The sequence below is a fragment of the Diceros bicornis genome, chromosome 21 (genome assembly GCF_020826845.1).
Source record: "Diceros bicornis minor isolate mBicDic1 chromosome 21, mDicBic1.mat.cur, whole genome shotgun sequence".
Lineage (NCBI taxonomy): Eukaryota > Metazoa > Chordata > Mammalia > Perissodactyla > Rhinocerotidae > Diceros > Diceros bicornis.
The window spans coordinates 45,999,372-46,026,009 of NC_080760.1; the positions used below are offsets into that span (position 1 = coordinate 45,999,372).

General features: G+C 39.2%; 1 protein-coding gene across 1 annotated transcript in view; it reads left to right on the forward strand.

Moving 5' to 3' along the window:
- The first annotated feature begins 1,660 nt into the window (after positions 1–1,660).
- The window catches only part of EFR3A (EFR3 homolog A), a 102,023-nt gene continuing 77,045 nt past the window's right edge, over positions 1,661–26,638 (forward strand). The window contains exon 1 of the mRNA XM_058564948.1: positions 1,661–1,859. Coding sequence (XP_058420931.1) covers positions 1,850–1,859 — 10 coding nt within the window. The 5' untranslated portion in view covers positions 1,661–1,849. The remainder of the gene's footprint in view (positions 1,860–26,638) is intronic.

Here is a 26,638-nt window from a genome sequence, read left to right on the forward strand (position 1 = left end):
AACACTCCCTTCTGTATCAGTATCAAGGCCTCCCCTCCATGGTTTCTCTGCCCTGCTGTCCACTCTGCAGAGCCCTGCTTCTGATAATTCAATGCTACCAACCTCATAAAGAACCTAGAATGGTTTCTTAAAGGACAAATTCCAAGTTTGGGTGTAAAGTTGTGTGTTAACTTGTTCAATTTTATCTGTTTTGTTTTCATATTCATTGAATAAATATGTACTTTATTTATATAACTATTAAATTAATATGCTCTAGCCCCCTACCGTGTGCCAGGGAGGGATACATAAAAATGAACAGAATATTGGTTTTGCCATTTTCTGAAAAGCATATAGGCCAGTGGTGGAATATAAGCACTTATGACAGTTTAATTAGGATTCCATGGGAAAAGTGCTACATTGGAGGAAAATCAAGATACCATGAAGGTCTTGGGGAGACTGTGGGCAGGAAAGATGGTACAGATGATAAAAATATGCAGCAGTGCATTGAAGGATAAGTGACTGTTGGCAAAGTACTTGGTAGTTTGGCCTTTGCCTTTAGCAAGAGACACTCTCCTTTTACCAGCTCCTGTGACTCACTCTCAGTTGCCCTCCATCCTCACCCAGCCTCTTTAAGGGCTCCCCAGGTCTTTGCTAATTCATATTTTGCTTTCTTCCAAGTCCATTTCAAGACAAATTTCCCCCCAGCCCTTCCTGGCTCTATCTTCATCCTTTTTCTCTTCTCCTTTCAGTACTGCACAATATCTTTTCTTAACGGGAACATTGGCACCACCCTCTAGGACTAAGGTTCTCAAATATTTATTTGAATCATCTTCAAATGTGATTCAGTAGGTTCAGCTTGGGACCTAGGAATCTGCTTTTTGACAGGTTCACAGGTGGTGCAGGCTCAAAAGGATCCTGAGCCACTTTGAGAAACTCCGTTTTAGACCTCTGTGGCTTCCTTCTATTTTTCCAGACAGGCTGTCCACAGCTCATAGTGCCTAGTAAAGTTTTTGTGTTGCTGAATGCTCTAGGTTCCAAGTGTCTGCTCAGCTCAGAGACAATATTAGATACATCAATTATTAATAACACTCAGAGAGTCAAGAAAAGTGGCTCAGCCAAGTGCACAGAACCGCGCTCTCTGGAGGAGCCTGACTCCTGAGGCGTAAAATGTCTCTGAAAGTCACCAGTAGAGCAAGAGGAAATTACACTTTCTGTCCTCTCAAAAAAAGCGCAGCCATCACTCCAAATGACCTCAATGCGTCTCCAAATAAATCATGCTTTCAGAGAATACAGAACGCACTGCAAGTTCAATAGCTTACAATAAAAGAAAGCCTATGGGGACTTAATGCACTCAAAGCAATCATGCTCACCCTAACAAACATCATAAAATGACGCAATGTAAGAAACAAATATTGCTAATGCACCTCGAATAAGGATTAATGGAAACGCATATGACTCAGACCACTAGAGTTTGACAATAAGACGAAGCCCGAAGCTATTCTACGCTACTGCTCCCCGCAAACCCCCACCCGCCCTGCTGCGCCGTCCCTCCTCCCACCCCAGGCCCTACGCAGTCGGCTCCTGGGCGGAGCTTGGCCGCAGGTGGGGCGGGGCCCGGGCCTCGGCGGCGTGATGACGTCAGGGCGTGGGGACGCCCAAGGCGTCGTCCGGCGCGGAGAAGGGCCGGTGGTGGCCGCTGTCGCTAGCTTCGTTGTGTGGGCCGCGGGGTCCGCGTCCGCTCCCCGCGCCCTCCGAGCTCCGCCCCGTCAGGGCCTCCGCGGCCCGGCGCCGGCCCGTCATGGAGCCGTCGGCGCGCCCTGCGCGGCCCCGCTGAGCCTCGGTGCGGCGGCGAGCGCGGCTCGGGGTCGCCATGCCTACCCGTGAGTGGCCGGCCGAGGGTCGGGCCGGGCGGGGGGCGTTGAGAGGCGGCGGCTTGCTGGGCGCGCCCTCTGGGCTCGTCCGCGGGGGCGGCGGGGAAGCGGGCTGGGCTGGGGAGAGCCAGGAAGTGCCCGCGGCCGGCCGAGTTAGTTTCGTTTCGGCTTGGCTTTCCGGGGGCGGGGAGTGGCGTGAGCCCGTTGCACAGACGGGGAAACTGAGGCCCGAGCGTTGAGGACGCGCGACTAGGAAGTGGCAGAGGTGGTGGTGACCTAGATCTGTGGGACTTAAAAGTCCGAGCTCTTTCCCCAGCCCTCCACGGAGCACAGTGGGACCTGATGGAAATGCTGACAATAACTGCGGTCCCATGGCCATTGCCTTCTCACCTCCTCCGGGACAGGCATCGCCTGGCGGGACGCGCCGGCCCAGGGGGTCTGGACCTGGGCCGGGAGACCGTCCCTGCGGCACCCAGAGTCCCAGCAGCCTTGACTTTCTCCCCTTCTGTAACACATCCGGGATGGTTGAAGTAGGTGCTCTTTTGGGAACTTTTAGGCTTATATGCCCCGAAGTGTGGCTGTTGGAGCATCTCCTTCCGATTCACCTGGCAGCTGATTAAAAATGCCGATTTACGGCTCCTTCCTAGATACGCTGAGTAAGATTCCGGAGCTTGGGCCCTGGAATCTGCATGTTTGATAAGTGTCCCGGGTGTTACTGAGGGACCCTGAAGTTTGAAAATCACTGGATTTTGGAGGCATTTTGGACAAACCAGACACTACAGTACTACTAATGACCCATTTTAAAACGACCCAGGGAATCGCAATGTGACTTGAAACCCAGTGGCCCATATGGATGTGTGCTAGGGAAGCTGCTCATCTTGGCCGGAGAGGAAGCATAATGATGATTGATTTGAGATTCTTTTCAAGTGGGGCTCTTTTGAGCAAGTGTTCCATACTGTAGAATCGTTCAGCATTTGTCACTGTGTTCCCAATTAGCTCATAATTTCTTAGAATTCATAACTCCTCCTAACTGGCGTTATTTTGGTAGACACATGGGATACTGGATTTTCAGGTCAGCCTCAGATGCATGTTTTGTCTAGAGGTGGGTTAAGAGGAATTATGTCCTGATATTAGAAAGTTTTATGTAATGCTCTGGCAAATCTTTAAATAATTTTGATGTGAAGATTACTTTTAACTGCTCATTAATGTGTGGGTAAGGTGGATTTTGTTTTCTTAACACAATATTGTGTGTCCTTAACTCATGGTCTTGCATTTTGTATCCAGTAAATATGTCAGCTTATATGTTAATTTTATTTCCCTAGACTGTAGGAATATTATCATTATTGTCAGTTTATTATTTCTAAATTCACGTTCATGTGACTGTTTGAGATTAGCACTGTGCTAATCTTTTACTTTCTGAAAACGAAGGGGAAGGGATAAACGCCTATTCTTAAGTTAAGGCTTCAAGTGGAATTTATTGGTAAAATGGCAGTATAAATATCCTGTGAAATTAAACAAATTTTTAGCTCTATTCTAAGGTTATCTAGCTTCATAGAGTGGATATAGAAAATTTGTTTCTTTTAAAACGTATGATTTATGATGCAAAATGACATAAGGATGAACAGTGTTGTAATTTGCATAGTTAAGAATGCAGATTTCATGACCTGACTGGAAGGCAAGTGAAATGTTTGAGTTATCTATCATTATTGTTGTTAATATTTATTATGGTTGGGTTTCTGTGATTGCATAAAAGTGTAGTACCAATTGGTGGTACCCATGTGAAGCCAGTGGTGTTCATACTGCCTTTTCTCTCCTTTTGTGGCCAGAACCACCAAAATTGCTGGGATAGTGCAGTGGACAGTAGCCCTTCTCAGAAATTCTGTGTGTAAATTTCCAGCATGTTAAGTACAGAAGCAGAGACAGCAAAATTATTACTTTTTTAGGAATGTTTTTAGGAAGAAAACCCTCTCCAAATAAACTAATCTCTTTTTTTTTTTAATGTCAGATGAGTTGAGAGGCTCATTTACAAGCTCAGCCAGTTAATCCTTAAGGGTTTGGTGAAGTAAATATAATGCTTTTCTGTAAAATGAAAGCGTTGGAGATGATCACTAGGGTCTCTCAGACTGTATAATTCTAAAAGTGCTCCTTGCTCCGAGTCATAGAATTATGCTACTATTGCTGTTTAGTTGCTTATTTGGACTGTTGATACTCTCAGTCATTGACACTGGTGTTGATAAGGAGAATCCACTGGAGCATGGTATACCCCTGAAGGCTAAGCAGTTGCATATCTCATGAATGTTAACAGTAGCTTCATTGGAGTTCTTTTGGAGAGCCATAGACTTTTTCAGAAAGAGCTACCTGGAAGGATGCCCGGCAGGAAGCTGCTGTGACACAGAAACAATTCTGTGGTTATGTCACTCTATATTCAGCTAGTAATTTGCAACGTTCACTAAGCACAGATTTCAAGACTGTTTCACTAAATGATCTTTTCAAACGTACAAACCTATAATTTGACACATCATTTCTCTAAAGGTGTTTTCATCCTCTTCTATTCAAAAGACCATTAAGAAACATTTTGATCTTAAAGATTTTGAAATCCTGAATCAGAATTGGAGTGGAAGAAATGTTAAAGTTTCTTAGTCCAATCCTTTTATTTTATTTTGCGTATCAGGAGACTGAGACTCAGTGAGTTTCAGTAAGTTGGCTAAGGTCACTTGTGGAGTAGAAGCAGGACTTGAACACAGATCCCTATCATTCGTAAGCACAGTGAGCATAGATAATGTTTATTTTTTCCTAGCACTAAGTTAATAATAGTTTACTTTTTTTTTTGTCCTGGAGTTACACTAAGACAAAAGGAAGCTTAGCCAAAAGTTAAATCAGATGTGTGAGCTTACAAGAAAATTTAACATTTTTGCCTTTGCTTCTGTCTTGTCATAGGAATCTGGGCAAAGAAGGCTGGGGATTCCACTGGTGTGTTAGTAGTTGCTTGGTAATATAGATACAGACTTCAACTTGTTTAGTAAACTACTTATATGAAAGGGACTCTCTCAGTTGACAGATAACTTGCCACAAAACAGGTCCAGGAAAATAAAATTCTTTTATTGTGTATGAAAAGTTATTGTATATTGGCTAGGGGAAACTGAAACTCTTAACCATTGTTTGCTGTTAAACTATGCTTTCAGTAATTATTTGTGGTTAGTGCTTTCTTTTCTCATTTAGATATTGGCATTGATATCTGTCCAAATTTGTTAGGCTGCGGTAATGTGGGTCATTCCATGTTTGTTTGTTTTTTCTATTGATGAGGCTGATTATATTTGACTTTTTCAGTCCATTCTTAAGAAAGAAGTACAGAATATAGATTAATTGTGAAGTGCAAGTTGGATGCTGGTTGAAGTGATGAATGCCGGTTGAAGTGATGAATGCTGGTTGAAGTGTTTCCGTTTAGAAACACGTTACAGGCAAACTTGATCTATTACTGGCTTGTGAGTCGTTTGTGTTCATTCATTTTCTCCTGCCCCCCTCCCCACTCTCTCCCTCTTCCACTCAACACCTATGTATACTGCCAGAGTCACAGCTGAAGAATTTTCTTTCTCACAGTGACCTTTGGCCTGACACCGTTTTGGTTACTACTAGATCTCATCTATCAATCTGTCCCCACTTATGCAGACATAGGGCTGCGTTAAAGGTGATGTAGGTGGTGGGAGATAAGGCTGGAGAAGGAGATAGGAGTCAGAATTTGAAGTATTTTTGTATGCCATGCAATTAACTTGACTAAAATTGTGTTCAGGTTGTCACTTTCACAGTTACAGTGGCTATTTTATAGGCATACTAGCAGTTTCCAACTTAGTGGTTACATTATAAAAACTGAAAATTTGCTACTAGTAATAGGACTTAATTATTGAATATTGAATTGTGAAGTAGTTAATTATTTTTAATAGTTAATTGTAAAGGAGTTAATTATTGAATATTTATTGTAAAGCACAAAGTGAACTGCACAAAGGCAATTCACTTTGTGCTTTACATAAATTATCTTATTTAGTTATCTCCCACTTTGAGGGAGGCCCTGTTTGACCTGTTATAGAAATGAAGAGATTGAAGTTCAGGGAAGTGTAATAAACATGCCTAATGACAGTAAGTGGTAGAGCTGGGATTGGAACTAGATGGGTCTGACTTAAGAGTCCCGGTTCTTTTTTCATGCTACACTGCTCTGAGCCAGGCAGGAGTTGGATCTACAGTCTTCTATCAGTTTCTTTTAACACTGTCACTTTTGCTTAACACCGTGCCTGATTACATGATAGGTGCTTGGTAAATGTTGAATAAATGAATGGTCGAATCTTAACTGGAGTCAGAGAAGTTGTTCTTTGGATACCATGCCCTGAAATAACTTTTTTGCATAAAAACAGTGTTATAAAAGTTTTATAATTTATGATTAGATTCTTAGCTGGCCTGCCTGTAACATTTGCAAGGCCTGAGACAAGAATACCAAAGACTGCAAATCATAGTATAAATCAGGGTTTCTTGGACTTTGTTCTGTTGTTGTCTTGGATGGGATAATTTTTTGTTTGGGAGGTAGAGGGCTGTCCTGTGCATTGTAAGATGTTTAGCAGCATCTCTGTCCTCTGCCCACTAGAAGCTGGTGGTAAATCCTCCTGTTTTGGTGACAACCAAAAATGTCTCAAGACATTGCCGAATGTCCCCTAGGGGGCAAAATTGTCCCTGAGTTGAGAATCACTGGTCCAAATATTTAGATGTAGATCATGCTGTGCCCACAGCCTGGCCTGCTCTCCCAACCACGGTCCCTGGAGCCTGCTCCCCAGAGATTGCCTTCTCAACCTGGAGGCTCAAGGAGTCTGCCTGCCTGATCCAGTCAGCTGTGATCTGTTGGGTCAGGGCAGGGTCTTATCTGAACCTGGACTGGGCTTGGCCCTGTCAGGCTCCCTCAGGGAGCCAGGGTGGGCAGGTTCCCCTCTCCCCATATCTCACTTTTCCATCTTAGGATTTCCAGACAGTTCTAAGTATCTCTCAAAACTATACTACCTGAATAGAGAGGCAGGTAGGAGGAGGAAGCCCAGCTTTCTGGGGAACTCGATCTGCTTAGACTCCCACTTTGGGTGCTTTGGAGTGAGCAACTTTAAACAAAAACAGCTGCAACCATCTGTCTCTGGTTTTCTAGGCTGTGATTTTCAGTATCGCCTCTCTGGCCACTCCCCAAGTCCTTTGTGTTTGGGGAGGCAGAGGCCCTTTTTTCCTGAGTCAAATGAAGGTACTAGTTCTTAGGAGAAAGCCACATTTTACCCGTTACATAGCTCAACTTTGGTATGGAATGATCCAGTTATCATTTACAGTGTTTCTGTAGTAGTTGGATGGATTGCAGTGAACAAATCTGATTCCGTGTACTCTTACCATATTCTTCCTTTTGCATATTTATTTATTGCTGTCTACTTTTAGGTATTATTAGATAGTATGATTCCAATTTTTGTTAAAGAAGGAATCACTACTCAGATATTTTTATTGTCCCTCTGAATCATACAGTGTTTCTGTAGGAACATGAGTTCTATTATAAACTCCATTTTTATATATCAGTAACTATCTTCTTTGGAGGAGCCCATGTATAGGAATGAGTATCCCTTTATCCTTTAGTGGTAGTAGAAAGGTTTTATTGATATAATTGAAGGAAACCAGTCCTTGACATTCTCAGAAATGGAGAGGAGGGCACAGAAAATCCCAATGTGGCCCCTGCCCTTTAAGGAGGAAAGGGTAGACCAGTAGATAAGACATGAGCTGTTTGTCTAGGTTAGGGGTTCTTAAATATCTTTGCAAAATGAACCCCTTTGAGAATCAGGTTGTTTCGTCAACCCTTTTGATGAAAGCCATGATTATTCTTCCCCAGAAAAATGCAGATTTTTCACACAGAGTTTTACATATGGTTTCAAGAGATTCAAAGGCACACTGAGATGTATCCCCTGGAAAAATGGAGCTCACCAGAGTGGCAGTTGTTCTTTGACCAAAGCTTTGTAATTCAGGTTGTGGAAGAATATCATTATTTGCCAAATAGTTGTGCCATTCTGAATACTTCTTTCTTTGACTTTTTTTATTTTCCCCATAATTTTTTACAAGCTTTTCATTGTTTTTTCTTACATCTCTGCTAGCCTACTGAAATCTTTGAATTATAATGTAGATGAATATTCAGTAAGGCTCTTCTAAATTTGGTATCTATGAAGAGAGTTAATTTAAGAATTGTAGGATCACCAGAGAAGGAACTTGAGAGGGAAAAATGAAATCGAATTGAATGTTGTAGCTAAGAAGAACATTCAGTCCAATCATTAAGAGGATGGTCAAATCAAGCTGGTTGTGTGCCAACCAGCCGGGTAATGGCGTGCTACTAGAACCCAGGTCCGCTGAATACTGGGTGGGTGTTCTCACAACTATGTACTTCATACTGCCTTCATAGTGGAGAGAAGGGTATGGGGTAGAAGTATTATAAAAATCTGTGGCTAAAGATTTGAAGAAGGATTCAAAGTTAATATCAAATAATAAAAAAATCAGTATTTGCAGCATTTGTACAAATCAGAAAGCAAAACACCACCAATCCTGCATGGTTAAAGCACACACCTATGCTTATAAAAGTCTAAGTACAAAAGACTGATAAAGATTTTGGGGCAAATGGTTCAGTTTCATTAGTAAAGAAATGCTCATTAAAAGCTGAAATCATTTTTTGATTGTCAGATCGCCAAAGGCTTTTTAACAATAACAGACAAAGGCAGTGAGGTTCAGTAGAAAAGGCAGAAGTTTAAATTGGTACAGCGTTTTTGGAAAGTAATTTGACAATATTTCATCAAGTGCTCTAATAATGCTTATACTCATTGACACAGTAATTTCACTTTTGGGAATCTATCCTTAAGAAATGGTTAAAAATATAGACTCCACCAAGATGTATCACAGTAATATTTATAAAATAGTGAAAACCCAGAAACTTCAATATCCAATAATGGGGAAGTGGTGCAAATTGGATATAGAACATTCTTACAACAAAGTATCATGCAACCATTAAATATGATACAGATGAAGGTGCTGGGATTCTGAATTACTTTTATTTTCTTTTCTATAATTTGTGTTTTCCAGAGTTTTTACAGTTAGCATATGTTCTACAATCAGAAAAAGATGCTTAAGGTTTTTTACAGCTTTAACATAATTTTTTCAAAATTTTCTAATTCTTTCAAAAACCTGAAATGAAACCTTAAAATGAACTAGTTCTTCCTTTAGCCCATAGAAAAGAATTTTGAGTAACTGATCAAATAGTGTTGACCATATATATGGCTTAGGAGAACAGTGCATTTGCTGTCTGATCGCTATCGCTATCATATGCTAGGAAGTGTAAAATTCTGTGAATGACTTTGAGCAGTGGTTGGTGAATTATGTTGTTCTTGAATAGGAAGTAAAATAACGGGGCTTTTTTCTTATTATTGGCATTTTAGTCTGAAAGGAGGAAGAAATAATTTCTGATTTATTAAGTGGTAGTTTCAATCATGAAAACCTGAGAGGTTGAGATGAATCATTACATGTGGGTACAATTTATTGGGAGTTTGTAGGTTTTTTTTTTTTGTTTCAAATGATTGTGTATTGTAGAATGAACACAATTCTAGGGAAGTATGATCACAAAATGAATGTTGGCAATTCCTCCTATGATTAATATGTCAAACCTGTCAAAATTTTCTCATCATTTGTATTTGCCGGGTTCATGCAGTTCTTGAAATGAGCCTGCTCTCACGTATGCTCTAAAGCAAACAGGAGCTACTGTTATTTTTCCTCTTTCCGTGTAGGCTATCATATTCTCCCTTTTGCACATTTATTTACTGCTCTCTAACTTTAGGTATTATTAGATAGCATGATTCTAATTTTTATTAAAGAAGGAATCACTGCTCAGGTTCTTTCATTGTACTTCTGAATCAAGAGTTTGCTGTATTCTAAAATTAGGCATTAAACCTCTGCTCTACAGTCTTCAAGAGGACTTCTGTCCTCCTAAATGCCATTATTTTTGTTTTTGTCTCAGTTGGTCACTTATTCAGCTATACCTTTTTCTTTTCATTACCTGAACTCCAGGATATTTCTACTGCAGTAGTTTTCTGGATAATGCTAAGTGTTCTTCACACCCCTGCTATTTAATTGGCCTTTTGAACAGCTGTCTTGGCAATTCGCTACCAAGTCCTCTGTGCTATGGTTGTACTTAACTTTAAATGGATCTCACTCATTCTGGGCAGAGAAAAGGAAATACAAAGTGTTCAAGTTTGCCATTGTCAATTCCTGGGACCTCATAAACTTTGCAAAAGCTACTTGCCAGGCTAAAGGACTGGCCTGGAAGTTGACAGGAGTGGCCCATTTATGGCATCTGACTTCAACTGGTTTATGAACTTAGTATAAGTATTTTTCCTAGCTATTTGATCCATTAAATGGAAAATGATAATACCTTTCAGGGATATTTAGATGCAGTAGAATTTATGTAATTGTGCTTTAGAAGTAGAAATACTTTATGAACATGTTATTAGAATCAGCATGTTGTCAAGACAAGAGAGTTGCTTCTTGGACTGTTACCATCTGCTGCACCTGGTTCCAGGAGGGCATCTGCAGAGAGGGCACTCCGGGCAGATGCATAATAGCTGAGATTTTGGGTCCAAGTCCCTATGGATTTCTCCTATTCTCTTAGCTGGACTGAACTGTGTGGACTTTAGAGGTCTGGTGTTTTTAGTTCACAGCCCAGATTAGAAACAGACTTAAGTGACTTGTCTACTCCATGCCACCTTTTCCCTTGGTTCCATCCTGGTTCTTTGCTTGGTCTTCCAAGGAGGGGAATACCTTTGGGAAGCTGTCATAGGTTTGTCTCACTGCACCATCTTCATGAAATGGAACAGTTCAGGTTAAGAGAGTGATGGAAGAACCGTGGATGTCTGCGCCAAGTCAGTTCTATTTGTGTTACCTTAATAAAAGCTCCGTTCCTTGGCACAGGGTTCTTGTGTTAGTTCCTGAGGATTCCATGTTGTTCTTGATCGGTATTGGAGGGTGGCACAAGGGAAGCTTGAGCTACCTTCAGAGCCACAGTTTCAAAATGTCTTCCATGGAAGTATAATGGGGACTGTTGTGTGGAGAAGATGCTGAGCAGATGAGCCTCTCTCCCAGTTCCAGTTTCAGCTGGAGTAGAGCTCTATTTTTATCTGTTTTATTGGTGGGATTCTGTATTCGATTTCAGTAGGGAAATGATGTTGGCTACTTTTAAAAAGCTTGAAATTTATAGTCTTAGACATAAGAATATACCCTGTGACAATCACATAAGATGTTTTAGAATCGAAATCTTAGGAACCTAGAGACAAAACGAAAGCCATTTAGCTGATAGTGTCTTACCTATTTTGCTCTAATCTCCAGGAATGGAGTTGCCTAATCTCTCCTTATAGTCATTTCAGTCACAGGCACTGTCAACACGCTCTTGGAGTCATGAATGTTCTCTTTCAGCCTTTCTTGTTTTCCTATTGGATTTCTTTTAGGGATTCATTCATTCAGCAAATTATTTTAGTGCCTACATGTGCAAGGCGCAGCTAGGTGGGGAATATAGATGTGAATAAAGCAGTCCCTAGATTTAAAAAGTTTGCAGAACCTTGTGTAGGTGGCTGTAACACAAAGAAGGAAATGGTAAGCACCCTAAGAATGGTACTGTGGAGTTCAGAGGAGAGTCTGCAAGGGGAAGGTGAGTGGAAGATGGCATTATAAGCCTGAGTAGTCGTAGGAAAAGTGCGGGTTTGGGGAAAATATTTGAGGTGAGTCGTACAAGTGGAAATAACCAGCAGCCAGTTGAAGTAAGTCGTTGGTGCTGAGGAAGGTGAAGACTTGAAGGCTGTGTGTGTGTGTGTGTGTGTGTGTGTGTATACATGTGTGTGTGTATATATATATATTTGATAATTTTGTCTTTTAATCAACACATATTTATCCAACACCTACTGTGTGTCAGTTATTTTAGACACTGAGGATATAGCATTATCCTCATACTGGACATACAGGCATCATCATGGACATCATCCCTGCTCTCATGAAGCTTAGTCTAGTGGGGCAGACAAGTGCTGAGCACGTAATTACACTGACCAGACAGGAGCTTTACAAGCACCAATACCTGTTTCCTTTGCTGCTGTATACATAGGTTTTGATATAGTGGTTGGCCCATGGTACACATTCAGTGTGTATTTGTAGAGTCACTCAGATTACTAAAAGAGAAGTACAGGTTGTTATGGAAACACAGAGGTTGGAGGGAGAGCAGTTAGAGGTATTAAAGTACAGTAGTCTGGTGAGCTTTGGATTTGGATGATGTAATGGGATGGATTGCAGTAGACACATCTGAATACTTTTGAGGAAGTACAATTGATAGGATTAGTTGAATGAGGGGTTGAGGGAGAAGGAGGAGTCAGGATTCACTCCCAAGTTTCAGGCTTGATCATTTGGGTGAACTGCTCTGGTTTAATACAGGGACTTGGTGGAGGAAGAACAGTTTGGGGGAATTGAGATGGAATAGGGTGTGATAAATGTGTGGTGCCTTAAGGACATTCAGAGTACATTTGTAGGAATAACAGTGGATGAAATTACTAAAGGATAGATTGTAAAGAGAGTAAAGAGACTGAGGGCAGGTCCTTGAGGAATATGTCCATTTATGGATTGAATAGGCAGAGGAATCAAAGAAGGGGCAGGTGGGACATTATTAAAACAAATACTGTTGCAACAAATGTTTGCAGACAAGAACTGTGTGATACTCAAATGGCAGTCCATTTATTTATAGTAGCATCAGGAACATTCCAGTATAGCAAGAAAAAGAAAAAAAAAAGCTAGGGTGTCTCTTACTGTTTGATCTGATGCTATGACAATGATAATTTGCAAAGTGTTAGGAGAAAATCTTATTTTAAAGCTTTGGAACTTAAGGATGATCTTGTGTCTTACCATGGTATGTACTATCCTGTACTTATGTCCTTAACAGTCTTGTCACTGCTTCTTAGCTGATTGTAAAATTATACTTGATTAAGAGGATGTAAGCTGTTCTATAATTCCTGGGTAGACATGCTTAATTGTGCAGTTTGCAAGTAGAAATTAGGGCAGCCTCCCATGTGTAATCTAAAATATTTCATGTAGAACTAAAGTGTTAGTAACTTACCATCACATTGCTGTCTTCTGAATCTCATTATTATGTGTATTTGTGAAAGAACTGAATGATTTGCTGGCTGCAGTTACAGTGCTTATGTTAACTTGCTGAGGAACTAACTACTTTATTTCAGAGAACTGAGAGGCATTTAGAGGCTTGAGAGTATCAGTTAGCTCTTTGAGTGTTCAGCACAATTTTCTCCCCTTACACAGCTAATATTCGTCTTTTTTTCCTTTCCTGTCCATTGGTTTCTGTGTACTTACTCAGTGTAATGCTGTAAACAGGCCCTATTCTCTCTTTCAGCAACATGGAAATATTGCTGCCCTTTTTGTTGTCTGCCCTGATAGGGTACAACAACATGCTGGTTAAGGGCTGAACAGTTTTAAAACTGTTCCAGTGTATCCAGTGGTTCTGAGAACATTAGGGAGGGGTGAGTGTGATTAAGGATGATTTGGCTGCAGAGCTTTTGCTGGAATAGCAGTTGATGCCACCATGCTTAAATTTTTTTTAATCTAAAATTACACTGTAAATCAACTTGCTAAATAATCCGAGTATTTGCATAAAAGTAAGATAATTTTTATTGATCCTTTTTAATTTTCAAGAATGAATAAGTTTGTATAGTTTCAGTAATAAAGTGAATACTACAAATGTGTTTGCAGATTTCCAGGTTCTTTCTTAGTGTATAATGCCACAGAAAGTTGCTGTAGGTTTTTTTTTTCTACCATACATTAGTAGTAGTAAGTCTTACCTTTGAACCTGAAGAAAATTAGTAATACACTGAAATCTTATGGTAGCATCAGGTTTCGGTTTATGATTCATTTAAAAATATTGATTAGAAAAGATTAGATTGCGTTCTTAGAGTTTTGATTAACGTAAAAATCAATTGTGTATGCTAACCGTAACCACAGTATGGTGTATGTAATAAATTAGTAAAAGAATACTTGAAAATTTAAAGAAGCCTTAGGCTTTTTTTTTTTTTTCTTTTTTTTTGTGAGGAGATCAGCCCTGTGCTAACATCCGCCAATCCTCCTCTTTTTTTGCTGAGGAAGACGGCCCTGGGCTAACATCTGTGCCCATCTTCCTCCACTTTATATGGGACGCCGCCACAGCATGGCTTGCCAAGCAGTGCGTCGGTGCGCGCCGGGGATCCGAACCAGCGAACCCCGGGCCGCCGGGCCGCCGCAGCAGAGCGCGCGCACCTAACCGCTTGCGCCACCGGGCCGGCCCCAGAAGCCTTAGGCTTTTGACTTTGTGTTACCAAAATCTCATGTATGGAGTGAATACAAAACGTTTATAGAATCTCTGCTTTAGTCGGAAGTTTGGGGAGACTATATCAAACACCGAACCCTGAAGGCTTAAATTAGTAGCTTAATATATATATTTTTTAACATTTTACGTAGCTAGGCCTATTCATCAAGTCCTGTTTTATATTTTGCTATCTTCAAACTTTGATAGAGAAATAAATTATACCTTCTGTTTAGATACATAGTTAGAGTGCTACCTATTTTTTCCTTTACTGTTTAATCAGAAAATTTAATCATCTCAATTCGAATGAAAATCTTTAACATATGGTATAGACACTGTGGGTGTTGTGAAATCTATAAGAAGAATCAATGCTGTTGGTATATTAAATGTATTTTTTCTAAAAATAATTTTGGAAGTTACAAACACCCCCACAGATTTAACACTTTTGTTACTCTGTGACTAAGGAAATAAAAATTTGTTAAAATTTAGGTAGTTGGGGAATTTTAATGCTGTTTTGAATTTTGCCTGAAATAACTCGTATCTTACTTGTGAAATACTGAGAATATTTTTAATTAAAAATAAGTCAGACCAACCTGGTTAACTGAGAAACATCCTAGTCATTGCCTGTGGTGGATTCTTTACGCTTATAACAGTGACAAATTAATATCTTTTGATATGAGGGTTTATTTTCCTAGACCATAGTGCCTTAGTTTGTTTAAGGAGAAATTGGATTTGTTGGTGCTTTTTTCTTAAGAGCTTAGCTAAAAAACTGCAGAAAGCCCCACCCTTACCTTTTTTTCATATCCAGGTTTTCGTTGTGGGCAATAGGGTAGCAGTAGGGTTTTAAACTTCAGTATAACAAATACGTATTAAGGTCACAATAAGTATACTAAAGGAAATAATTGATTTTTAAAAACAGCTTTATTGAGATATAGTTTGCATACCATAAAATTTACCTGTTTTATGTGTATGGAAAGACTTGACTTTGATGTAAAACAAAAATCCTAGGAATTACCTTAGCGATGATTGTAAATGTGAATTCCCAGATGCTCTGCCTTTCCTTCCCCCCGATTTCGATTCAGTAGGATTCATAATTCAAGAAATATTAGGAGACTTGCTAAAATTAAAGATACTGAGCCGTTCCAGTGACATAGTGGTTAAGTTCATGCGCTCTGCTTTGGCGCCCCGGGGTTCATGGGTTTGGATCCCAGGCGCAGACCTACAAACTGCTCGTCAAGCTGTGCGGTGGTGGCATCCCATGTACAAAATAGAGGAAGATTGTCATGGATGTTAGCTCAGGGCCACTATTTCTCACACACACACACACACACAAACCCAAAAAATTATAATAAAATAAAATTAAAGATACTGAGTGGCAAGATTCTGAAATTGCAGTTCTTTTTAGCCTCTTAACTATAAAGAAGATATTTTTAAACTTACATAATATATTTTTAAGTTTAAAAATCTAAAATCATCTGGTGTCAGGTTACCATAATCACAATCCAAGTGTGTTAATTTGTGGGAGAATTAACTGGACTTTGTCTTCTGTATGCTCAAATTATAATAAAGCAAAGGATTCCCACCTTATCATTACAAAGTAAAAATGGGCTGTAGCTTCAAAACTTGAACTTGCTTGAAGTATGGATTTGCTGCTAGAATTTTGTGAAAGATTACACAGAAATGCTTCTTTTATTTTCCTTGTAAGTTTTGGGACACTTGTGCCAGAATATTTTGTTGTTAAAAGCTGAAACTCACAGTACACAATGGGTGGGAAATCCTAGATGGCATTTGTTGCTTGGCTGTGAGTTTGGAAAGTAACAGGGTTCTCTCCCCCTTTTCCCAGCGGTTGAGTGCTCCCTGCAGCTCTTGCCTGGTGTCTAGTATGCTGGGAATTTACCAGTAACTTTTTGTGGAGGAACTCTCAGTGTAACAGAGACTTCTCATTTTTCCTTTCATGTTCTTGTATTCTTAGGGACATTTTAGAGCTCCGAGTAACCTATAATAGGAAAAGAAGATAATTTCTCTAAGTGGGAAGTTTTGTAATGTGACAGATTCTCAAGCGGGCTGTCACTTCTCCATTCTCTATCATCTGACTTGATTTTTGTAACTCTGGAGAGCTGTGGTAACAATATAAATTTTTGGCACCTACATAATATTTTGACTATGTTGCTTTAGTCTTCAAATTAAACAATTCATATTATTAAAAAAAAAAAAGCCGTCTCAGGAAGGCCGTACAGAATATACACTGTTCAGAGCACAGGCTCTTAACTGGATCCACCATTTCTGCTTGTGTGACCTTGGACAAATTAGTTTTTTCTTTCTTATTCCCTATATGTAACCAAAAATGTTGATACCTACCTCATAGAGTTGTTATGAGCATTAAGTAACATGAAATCTGGAATATAGTAGATACTCAAATATTTGTTGAATGCATTCTGAAAGAATCAGACTGGCAGATAAGGCATAGATAAGAGCAGGGAATTCTTGGGGTAGATCAGGACCTGCTGCCATTTGGTATGTCTCCTGGTTTTCTACTGTATCTTGCACTATATCTGTGAAACCAGAATTTGTGCCTTATAGAACCTGCATTTAGTATTTGATGTTGTATTAGTTCGCTAGGGCTGTTGTAACAAAGTACTGCAAATTGAGTGGTTTAAACAACAGAAATGTATTGCCTCACAGTTCTGGCAGTCAGGAGTCTGAAATCAAGGTGTTGGCAGAGTCGGTTTCTTCTGAGGGCTGTGAGGGAAGGGTGTGTTCCAAGCCTCTCTACCCGGCTTGTACATGACCAGCTTCATGTTCATATGGATTTCTCCCTGTATGTGTGTCTGTCTCTAAATTTCCTCTTTTTTTTTTTTTGGTGAGGAAGATCAGCCCTAAGCTAACATCATCGCCAATCCTCCTCTTTTTACTGAGGAAGACTAGCCCTGGGCTAACATTTGTGCCCATCTTCCTCTACTTTATATGAGACGCTGCCACAGCATGGCCTGACAAGCGGTGCGTCGGTGCGTGCCCGGGATCCGAACCCCGGTCGCCAGCAGCGGAGTGCGAGCACTTAACCGCTACGCCCCGGGGCCGGCCCCTAAATTTCCTCTTTTTATAAGGATATCAGTCATCTTGGATTTGGGCTCGCTCTAATGACTTCATCCTAACTTAGAGACAGGGCCCTGCAGAGGTAATTAAGGTCACATTCTGAGGCATCAGGAGTTGGGACTTCAACACATGAATTTTAGGGTCAGTGCAATTCAAACCGTAATAGATATATGAGACATGAAAGTGAAACAGATTTTTTTTTTTTTTTTTCCTGAGGAAGGTCGGCCCTGAGCTCACATCCGATGCCAATCCTCCTCTTTTTGCTGAGGAAGACTAGCCCTGAGCTAACTTCCGTGCCAGTTCTTCCTCTACTTTACATGGGACTGCCACCACAGCGTGGCTTGATGAGTGGTGTGTAGGTCCTGTGCCCGGGATCCGAACCTGCAAACCCCGGGCCACCTAAGTGGAGCGTATGAACTTAACCATTATGCCATCGGGCCAGCCCCAAAATGGATTTTTTACATAAAACGTTTCCTTTTTTTTTTTTTTTGTGAGGAAGATCAGCCCTGAGCTAACATCCATGCCAATCCTCCTCTTTTTGCCGAGGAAGACTGGACCTGAGCTAACATCCATGCCCATCTTCCTCCACCTTATGTGGGACGCTGCCACAGCATGGCCCGACAAGCGGTGCGTCAGCATGTGCCCGGGATCCGAACCCAGGCCGCCAGCAGTGGAACGCGTGCACCTAACTGCTACACCATGGGGCTGACCCCAGAACGTTTCCATTTTTAAAAGCATACTTATTTATTAAACTTGGATGTAAACTGATGGCATAATCACTGTTTCTTTTACTAAGACTACACATTAATTTACCAAAACTTAAGTGAAGTATCTATAGCACTTGAAGAAAATTGGTAGAACTGAGCAAAAATTCTTTCTTTTTGTGTGTCAGTTATTTTGTATGCTACTATTGGGATGGGGAAGGAATGTTTGAGTTTGAATGACTGGATATCAAGGAATGAATTAAACTCTGGGGACTGACTTAAAGTCATTGTGGCATTTGAACTGATTTCAGGAATGGTAATATCTAGTAAATACAGAGTTTACTGGTCTTTGTGGTATATGAAATTTTACTTGTATTGGTTTTCCAAGGCTGCTGTAACATATACCACAAACTGGATGGCTTAAGACAACAGAATATTCTCACAGTTCTGGAAGCTGGAAGTCCTAAATCAAAGTGTGGGCAGGGCCATACTCCCCCCAAGGCTCGGCGTGGGGACTCCTTTCTTGCCTCTTCTAGCTCTGGTGGTTGCTGGCAATCCTTAGAGTTTCTTGTCTTGCGGCAGCATAACTAATCTCTTCCTGATTTCACATGGCCTTCTTCCCCTGTGTGTGTCTATATCTTTCTTTCTCTTTATAAAGATACCAGTTATTGGATTAAGGGCCCACCCTAATCCAGTTTGACCTCATTTTAACTTGGTTACATGTGCAAAAACTGTTTCCAAATAAGATTACCTTCACAGGTACTGGGGTTAGGACGTCAGCATAGCTTTTTGGGGAACACAATTCAACCTGCAACATTGTCCATTGTTTTAAAAAATTAGCTTTACTTTTAACTTCTCTCTTTAATCCTCCAAGTATCCCTGACTAGTAAATGGACTACTTTGTTACCACAAATTAATGTGCTTGAGCCTAACAACTCAGAACTCTCCCACTGTCCTGAGTGTTAACTTGGTTTTCCAGGTACAGAATTATGCTTCATTTTTGACTCTTTATCCTTCTATTTCAAAAGTTTGTGGCAAATTCTTTTTAAAGTTTCTTTTGTCTCATGCTTTGTTTACCAACTCAGTGTTATATGTTTGAAATTGTTGAACCTACTATTTTATAACTTCAAATAGATTTCATTTCCAGGAGGCTTTTGTAATTGGAATGCATATTATCTCACTACTGAAGGCATATTCTCTGTACCATTTTTTATAACGACAGGGTATTCTATACAGGTAGAATAGTATTAGCAGATGCATGGGAATGAAGAAGCTGGGGCTTGATTTGAGAGCTGTGAGTGTGCACAGTTGTTATTGTGAAAGAGGTTATGATTTATTTGGGAAGTAAGGCTGAAAAGATAGAAATTATGCCCAGGTTCACCTCCAAGCCTGTCAGTGCAGTGAAAGTGAATTGGGGAGATCTTGATTTTGGCAAAGTATAACTGACTTCGCTTTTTAAATCTTTAAATAAATGTGTGTGTATGTGTATAGCTAAAATAAGCTATTAAATTAATCGTCTATATTTTGTAAAATAAGTGATTTGGGTTTTTGTAGGTATGCTCTGAATGAACTATCTTATAAATTGTATAATTGTGGATACTATATTCATCATCTTTTCCATTATATCCTCAATATATTTCTGACATTCACTAAAATGTTTCATACTCATTCTTTCTGTGTTCATTTTGCCTTATATAAACTTCTCAGCCTTTTCAAAGTCATCTGGAAAATGTCAGTTGGTTTTTTTTTTTACTTTCACAAATTGGAAATGCCACACTTAGACAGCTTCTGAGGAGAAATAAAAGGCTGTTATTATGAGTCTAGGTTTGAACTTCAGACATTCATCTGGTTTTAGTATAAAGTGTTTTGTTTACCAAGAACTTCAGTAGACTATCTTCTTACCTGCATAGCAAGTTAATTTCGAAAGGAAGTATCAAAACATGAAAATGAGAAAAATGGCAGCCTCCATTAGCTAACTGAGGTCCCAGTCCCCTACTTACCCTTCTTTGCCAGTGTGCAGTGTGGGAAGAACTGCTTTTTACAAACCACCAGAACCTTCAGCTTTGGTTAGGAAGCAGTGTCCTTTGACCTACAAAGAAGTGGAAACAGCAGTAAGTGTAGATGAATGAAATATGTTTTGAAATTGTCTTTGGTAGATTTAGTAAGTTTATTCCTACTTTGAGTGTACAAATCTAAAGCCTGCAGTACAGTGATTAACGTTTTTGACATTTAACTTGTGTTCTAAGCCCCCATTGACTTAGGTTACTGTGATTGGCATCCTGCTTAGAGTTGCTGTTGAGGTACCTGTTCTTGGGCCATGAAAAGAATGTTTATTAGATTATTTCTCATCAGAACTAAGGACCAGTTTAGAGGTTATTTATTAGCAAAGTGTGATCATTGGCTTTTTATATCATAGGAATCATTTCCACACACTGCCCTCAATAATTTTATAAACTCAGAAATAACGCTAATTAAACAAACTAATTAAAGCTATTTTAGTAGAAAGCTGATTATATTTTTTAAACTTTACTATGTGCTGTGTTAAGTACAATAAGTACTTTTGGATACAGTTGTCTTAAACCAGATTTTAATCAAAAAGATCTCCATGCTTTGTCCTTCATTCTGCATTTTCTCTCATAGCTGTTAATATGATTATCTTAAACTTTTTCCCAGAGTAATTTTTGTAACGATTTGACACAGCAGACTAAACTCATAATTGCATTATTTTCATCATGCTACTGCCCTACTCACACATTTCAAGTTGTTCACATTGCCTACAGAATGAAGTCAAAACTCTCGTCTGTGTGTCCAAGATCCAAAATTTCGAGGAAAGAGAACTATATATTAATATATACATTTGTACAGCCACTGCTAATTTATCTTTCCGGTTGTTGTTTTTCCTAGGCCCCAAAGCTAAATTAGCTAGGTTGGTTATTACTACTCCAGAACAGCCATTGTTCTCCTCAGCCTTTCTGGAATACCTTGTTCCCTCTGTTCATTTTCTTCCTCTTGTTCAAAGGATAACTCATAGCTCAGATCTTTTGCAATGAAAAACTTTTCCTAATCAATCCAGCTCACAAAAATCTTTCCTTCTGTTGATCGCTAAGAAATTATTTATTCTACTCATTTTGTGTTCATGCTTGGCGGAGCTCATTTTTCACGTCTTTGAAGCTTTTCTAGACTTTTCCAATTGGAACTTAATTTCTCATTTCTCTTATATTTTGTTAGTATTGCTTATATGTTGGTCTTTATTCTACCCTTTCAAACATATGAGTTCCTATAAAATTTTCTATTGCTGATCTTTTTTGTATCTTCCACAGTACCTTGTATAGTACTTTCCACACAATTGATATTCATTAATGTTCCTTTGCATTTGAGTTGGAATGTCATGTGCATTTAGAGTTAGAAGGAATCTTAGAGAGATTACTTAATCTAACTTCTAGTTTGAGTCTTGACAGCAACTGACAGACGATCCTGTTTGGAAGCTCTCAGGAATTCTCAATAATTTTGACTACTTATATACAGGTCAGTCCTTAGAGGACATCACAGACTAGTCCCTTTTTTACATAATGTCCTTTAAATATTGAGTAATACCTGATATTTTAACATTTACTATGTGACATATTCTGTGCTAAGCATTTTTTCAGCTGAAAGAATGAAGGTTTTTATTAAGCATTATGAATTTCATTTAGTAACCTGCAAATATACCATACCACAATCCATCTGCAATTAGTTAAACCCAATAGCAGTTCATTAGTCAAACCCAATAGCAGTTCATTTTTGCAGAATCCGTGAAGTGGGGCAAAACTCCCTTCAGTTGACAGTAAAGATACCTACTTAGCACCTGCTGGCAGGCAATGCATTGCGCTCCATTGCTGACCACTAATATGTGTTGAAGAGCATCCAGAGAGTTATATAAAAATGATTATGAAGAAATGATTTAGATTTGATTTCAAAGTACGTTAAATATGAAAACACAAAAACATAAAAATGATACAAATATACCTGCTTATACAAGAATCTGAATGGGGAAGTTCTCAAGAACATGTAATTTGTTTCCTGTGGCAGAAGGGAAGAAGTAACTTTTTAAAAAAATTCCTCTCCTCAAATTTCGCTAATAAGGCATAAAACAGAGAACAGCAATGTACGCAGTAGTGAATACACTGGGGTAATGTTGGTATTCAGCATGGCTTAAAAGTTATGTGTGCTTTAAAAATTATGAAACTTGTAGTTCAAATATTATTTCTAATGGCTGTTTCAGAGGCTTAGTTCATTGATCAAAGATACAATATGTTAGTCACAAAGTTTCAGAATATATTGTGTTGATTTGAAAAGGCCATTTGTATCTTCCATGATTTCAAGTTTAACTTCCTTGTAATATATATGATGTAAGATGAACAGACTGCAATATTACTTTTTTGAAGGTTAAGGTAGCACATTTTAAACACAAGAACCACATCAACAATGATGAAATTTAAGAAAGTCGTAGCTTATTTTTGTATGAAATCAAAGCCTTAAAGCTTTATTGTGATGTAATAGAAATTTTCTTTTGCTGTCTCATTCTAATCGATTATTTTATCCTCATTATTTACTTGAAATTATAGACATAATCTAGTTCTATGTTTTAGATAGAAGACGTGTGTCTTACTGAAAACTGATCAAAATAGTAATGAAATATATTAGTAGATCCTTATAAGGGATATTTTGTATTATCCATTATTTTATTTTGAAATAAGAACCTATAATCGTTGTAAACTATGTGATCAGTCACTTCCTTTTTTTTCCCACATCAAATACAGAGTCTATAGAACAGTGATTTTCAGTCTGGATATTCTGAAACTGCTGTTGCTTTGATTTATTTTGGGTCAAAATTTTTAATCCATCTTGAAATTTTAATTATCTTACCATAAAATCTGAGATTTTCGTGTTTTCTTTTTTAAAATGCTCTTAATTTCTTTTTCTGCTGTTTCCTCATTCTTGGAGTATTTTTTTTTTTAATTTTATTTATTTATTTTATTTTTTCCCCCAAAGCCCCAGTAGATAGTTGTATGTCATAGCTGCACATTCTTCTAGTTGCTGTATGTGGGACGCGGCCCCAGCACGGCTGGAGAAGCAGTGCATCGGTGTGCGCTCGGGATCCGAACCTGGGCTGCCAGCAGCGGAGCGTGCGCACTTAACCGCTAAGCCACGGGCCGGCCCTCTTGGAGTATTTTTTAAAGTCCTAATTTCTTTTATCCTTCTAATTGGTACTTTTGTAGAAGGTAGAGGATTTGAAAAACTCTCCTTTGTTTTCTCTAACACTGTTCTTTCACGGTTTTCTTCCTGTTTCGGTAGATGTCTTCTCTCTCACTTGGTTTTCTTCCTGTTTCTGTAGATGTCTTCTCTCTCACTTCTTCCTCTACCCACAGTCTCTTCAGTGTTCTCCAGGATTCTGCCCCTAACTCCCTCCTGTTTTCCTTTGGTGACCTCAGCTACTCCAACTAGTTGCTTTTGCTTACTATCACTTATATGCTTTTGGTTCTTAAATTTATATTTCCAGTCTAGATCACTCGCCTACTACAGGATGTCCCACTCTCAGATTCGTTACCTCAAATTTAACACGTGCAAAATAGAATTCGTTCTCTTTTTGATACCCTCTTCCCACTCTAAAACATGTCTTCCTCTGTTCCTTGTTGGTCCTTTAACAGGAAGCAAAGTTTGTCTAGCCATTTCTCTCACGTTGCAGAACTTTATGCTTGTTTGCAAATTAAAACCACATTCTTGTTTAAACCTCTGAGCCTTAACATATGTGTCTCCCTCTGCCTGGAATCATAATCCTCCCCTCTTTGCCTAATTCCTACTTTTTTTCAGGACTTAATTTAGTTATTACTTCTTGCAGGAAGATTAGGTTTTGCGCTACTCTTCTCTAATAGCATCCCTGTGCTGATATCACACAGAGTTATCGTTCTCTCTGTATATGATTATCTTCTCCCACCAGACTATGAGCTACTGAAGGCCGGCGATTGTGGCCTGTGTTGATATTTCCTGCATTTAGCCTAGTGCCTGGGGCGTGGTAGGCCTCATTAAAACCTAGTTAAAAGAATAAATGTGATTAGGTATAAGTGTTTTTCCCAATCAGACATATTTCTGAGGCACACATATTTGTTGATTTCAAAAGGATAGCAATTGCACCTTTGTTCCCCTCTGAGTTTGGAACCAATTGAGAGAAGTATAAAAGTCAGTTTGATACAAGTCAGAATATCAGTTTTATTACTAGTAAAGCTGGGTCAGAGAGTGTGGCCTGACTTTTGTTTATCATCAGGCATCCTACGTACTTTCACTCCAAATCTAGACTTTCCAACGATGTGTTTAAGGGACATTCAGGGTCGGCAGAGCAAACACACTTACCCAGCCTTCTGCAGAGAGGACACACTGACTCAGACTTCTTGGTAACCACGTAGTGGCCGCATAGAGACAGGCTTCCAGACCCGAATATTTGTCACATAAAAGCAGGAAGGGTGAATCGCAGAATGCAGATCTGAAAGAAAAAATCTTTGCGAGTTCATTCATTCTTTCACTCATTCAGCGAATAGATATTGAGCTCACACTATGTGCTGGGCACTGTGTAGGTGACAAGGATACAGATTTGGAGCTTATGTTTTAGGGCATGCTCAGGTACTTCTTCCAGACTCACCAGTAAAAATAAGTCACTCTTTCTGCATTATACTGTAACAGAGGTCTTCCCTAGGGAAAGTAGGGACTGCAGAATAGAATAGATTATAGAACAGTATAGCCCTTTCTCTAGCCACGTAAAATAAATCCCAAGAACTATGATAATTTTAAGGATACAGTGGCATGAAATACAAAGAAGCATACTAGAGAAGTCTTTTAGGAAAAGGGACAATTTCAGAGGTTTGGTCATGTTTTAGAAAAAAGGTGAAAAGTCTGATCATGATAATTTGTTTTCCTTCATTCTACTTAAAATAATTGACATAAGATTTTAAAGGCCGTTTAGTACTTCACCCTGGTTTATTTCTAGCATGAGTCTGCTAAGTATTCATTTATACAAGTTGCTTAGAAACTCTAGTCCACAGGGAAGTATGGTGGCAGCATTTCAAAGTATTGAGGAAGTTCTAGAGATCTCAGCCACAAATACCAGCACATTATTGGCAGCAATAGGTCTTTATCATGTCAGCATCTTCTGTGAAGTTGCTTCTGAATGCCCTAGCATTTATGATTTCTATCACTTATTTGGTTTCCTGTATAAAGCTTTATATGATTCATTTATTATAATGTATTAGATGATCTTAAGGTACAGCCTGTATAACTTGTTATCCATTGCACAATTTAGATAAGGAGAGCATCCCAAGTACCTAGAGTGCACAATAAGAAAAAGTCATGTACTTATTAGGTCTTTAAATCATTACACAAGGGGAGTGGTTCTCTAAAGCAGTGGTTCCCAAACTTGGGTGTGCATGAGGGTCAGGACAGGGAGGAGGGGTGATTTTTAGAAATAAGAGTTCTGGTATCCCATCCCTAGAGATTGACTCAGAAGGTCGTGGGTGGGGCCCGGGAGTATTTAAAAAATACTCCAGGAGCTGTTCTGCAGCTGGGTCGTAGAGCACCCTAAGAAAAGCATTGTCCGATGGAAAGGTAGTTTGCTTAGGTAGGATTTCTTATAAGGTAAGCTTTACAATAAGAGAATGAACACATTCACACAGTAGAAGATTTGTGAGTGTTGATTTTGTTAGGGAAGTTGAGGGAAGTTATGGTAGTTGTTCCCTGGAGATGTATTAGTGTTAAGAATATGGTGGAAACATCAGCATAATTAGGTATATATAATCTTATCTGGAGACTGAGGGTGAATTCAGTCACTTGCCATTGTAATGATTTTATTTGCATCTGTCTGTTGTTTTTGATGAAAGAATGCTTACCTTGTTTTCTGTTAAATTGATTTCTTACAATCCTGTTATATTTTAAAGGTCTTGATGTCAGGAACCAGTTTTGTGAATTATTCACACATCTCGCAATGCCTAGCTTAGTACCTTGACTGTAGTCAGCATTTTATAAAACATTTAGTTACAGATGACCGGAATTTATCAGTTAATGAGCTTTTTAGAAAGATTATTGCATTATTTGATATATTAAGGTTGTAGTTATTATATACCAGAAAGATTAAAGCTAGGTAAACTCTGGGTTATTATTATTATTATTTTTACCAGTCATCTATGTTTCTTTTTTTTTCCCCCCTTACCTTTCTCTTTATCTGCCTTGGCTGGATTGTTGCTGCTTTTCCTCATTTTGTAGCTATAACTGAAAATTTGGTTACTTTGTTTCATGCCTTTAGACATATCCCAGTTCTCAGTCTAAGAGAATAAGTAGGAAAATCCTAGGTCCTGGGTTGCCTGGGACGGTCAAGATTTATGCCACTGGTTCTGGCATAATTATTAATAGCACCCTCAGTCACTCTCAAGATCCTATTACATAAGCACTCTTGTACCTTGAAACCATCTGAGTCAGAGATTTGCAGATTCTTGCCTTCACTTGTCCATAGAGGTCCATCAGAGGCTCTGCAAGCTCACCTTTTGTTGTGTTAATGT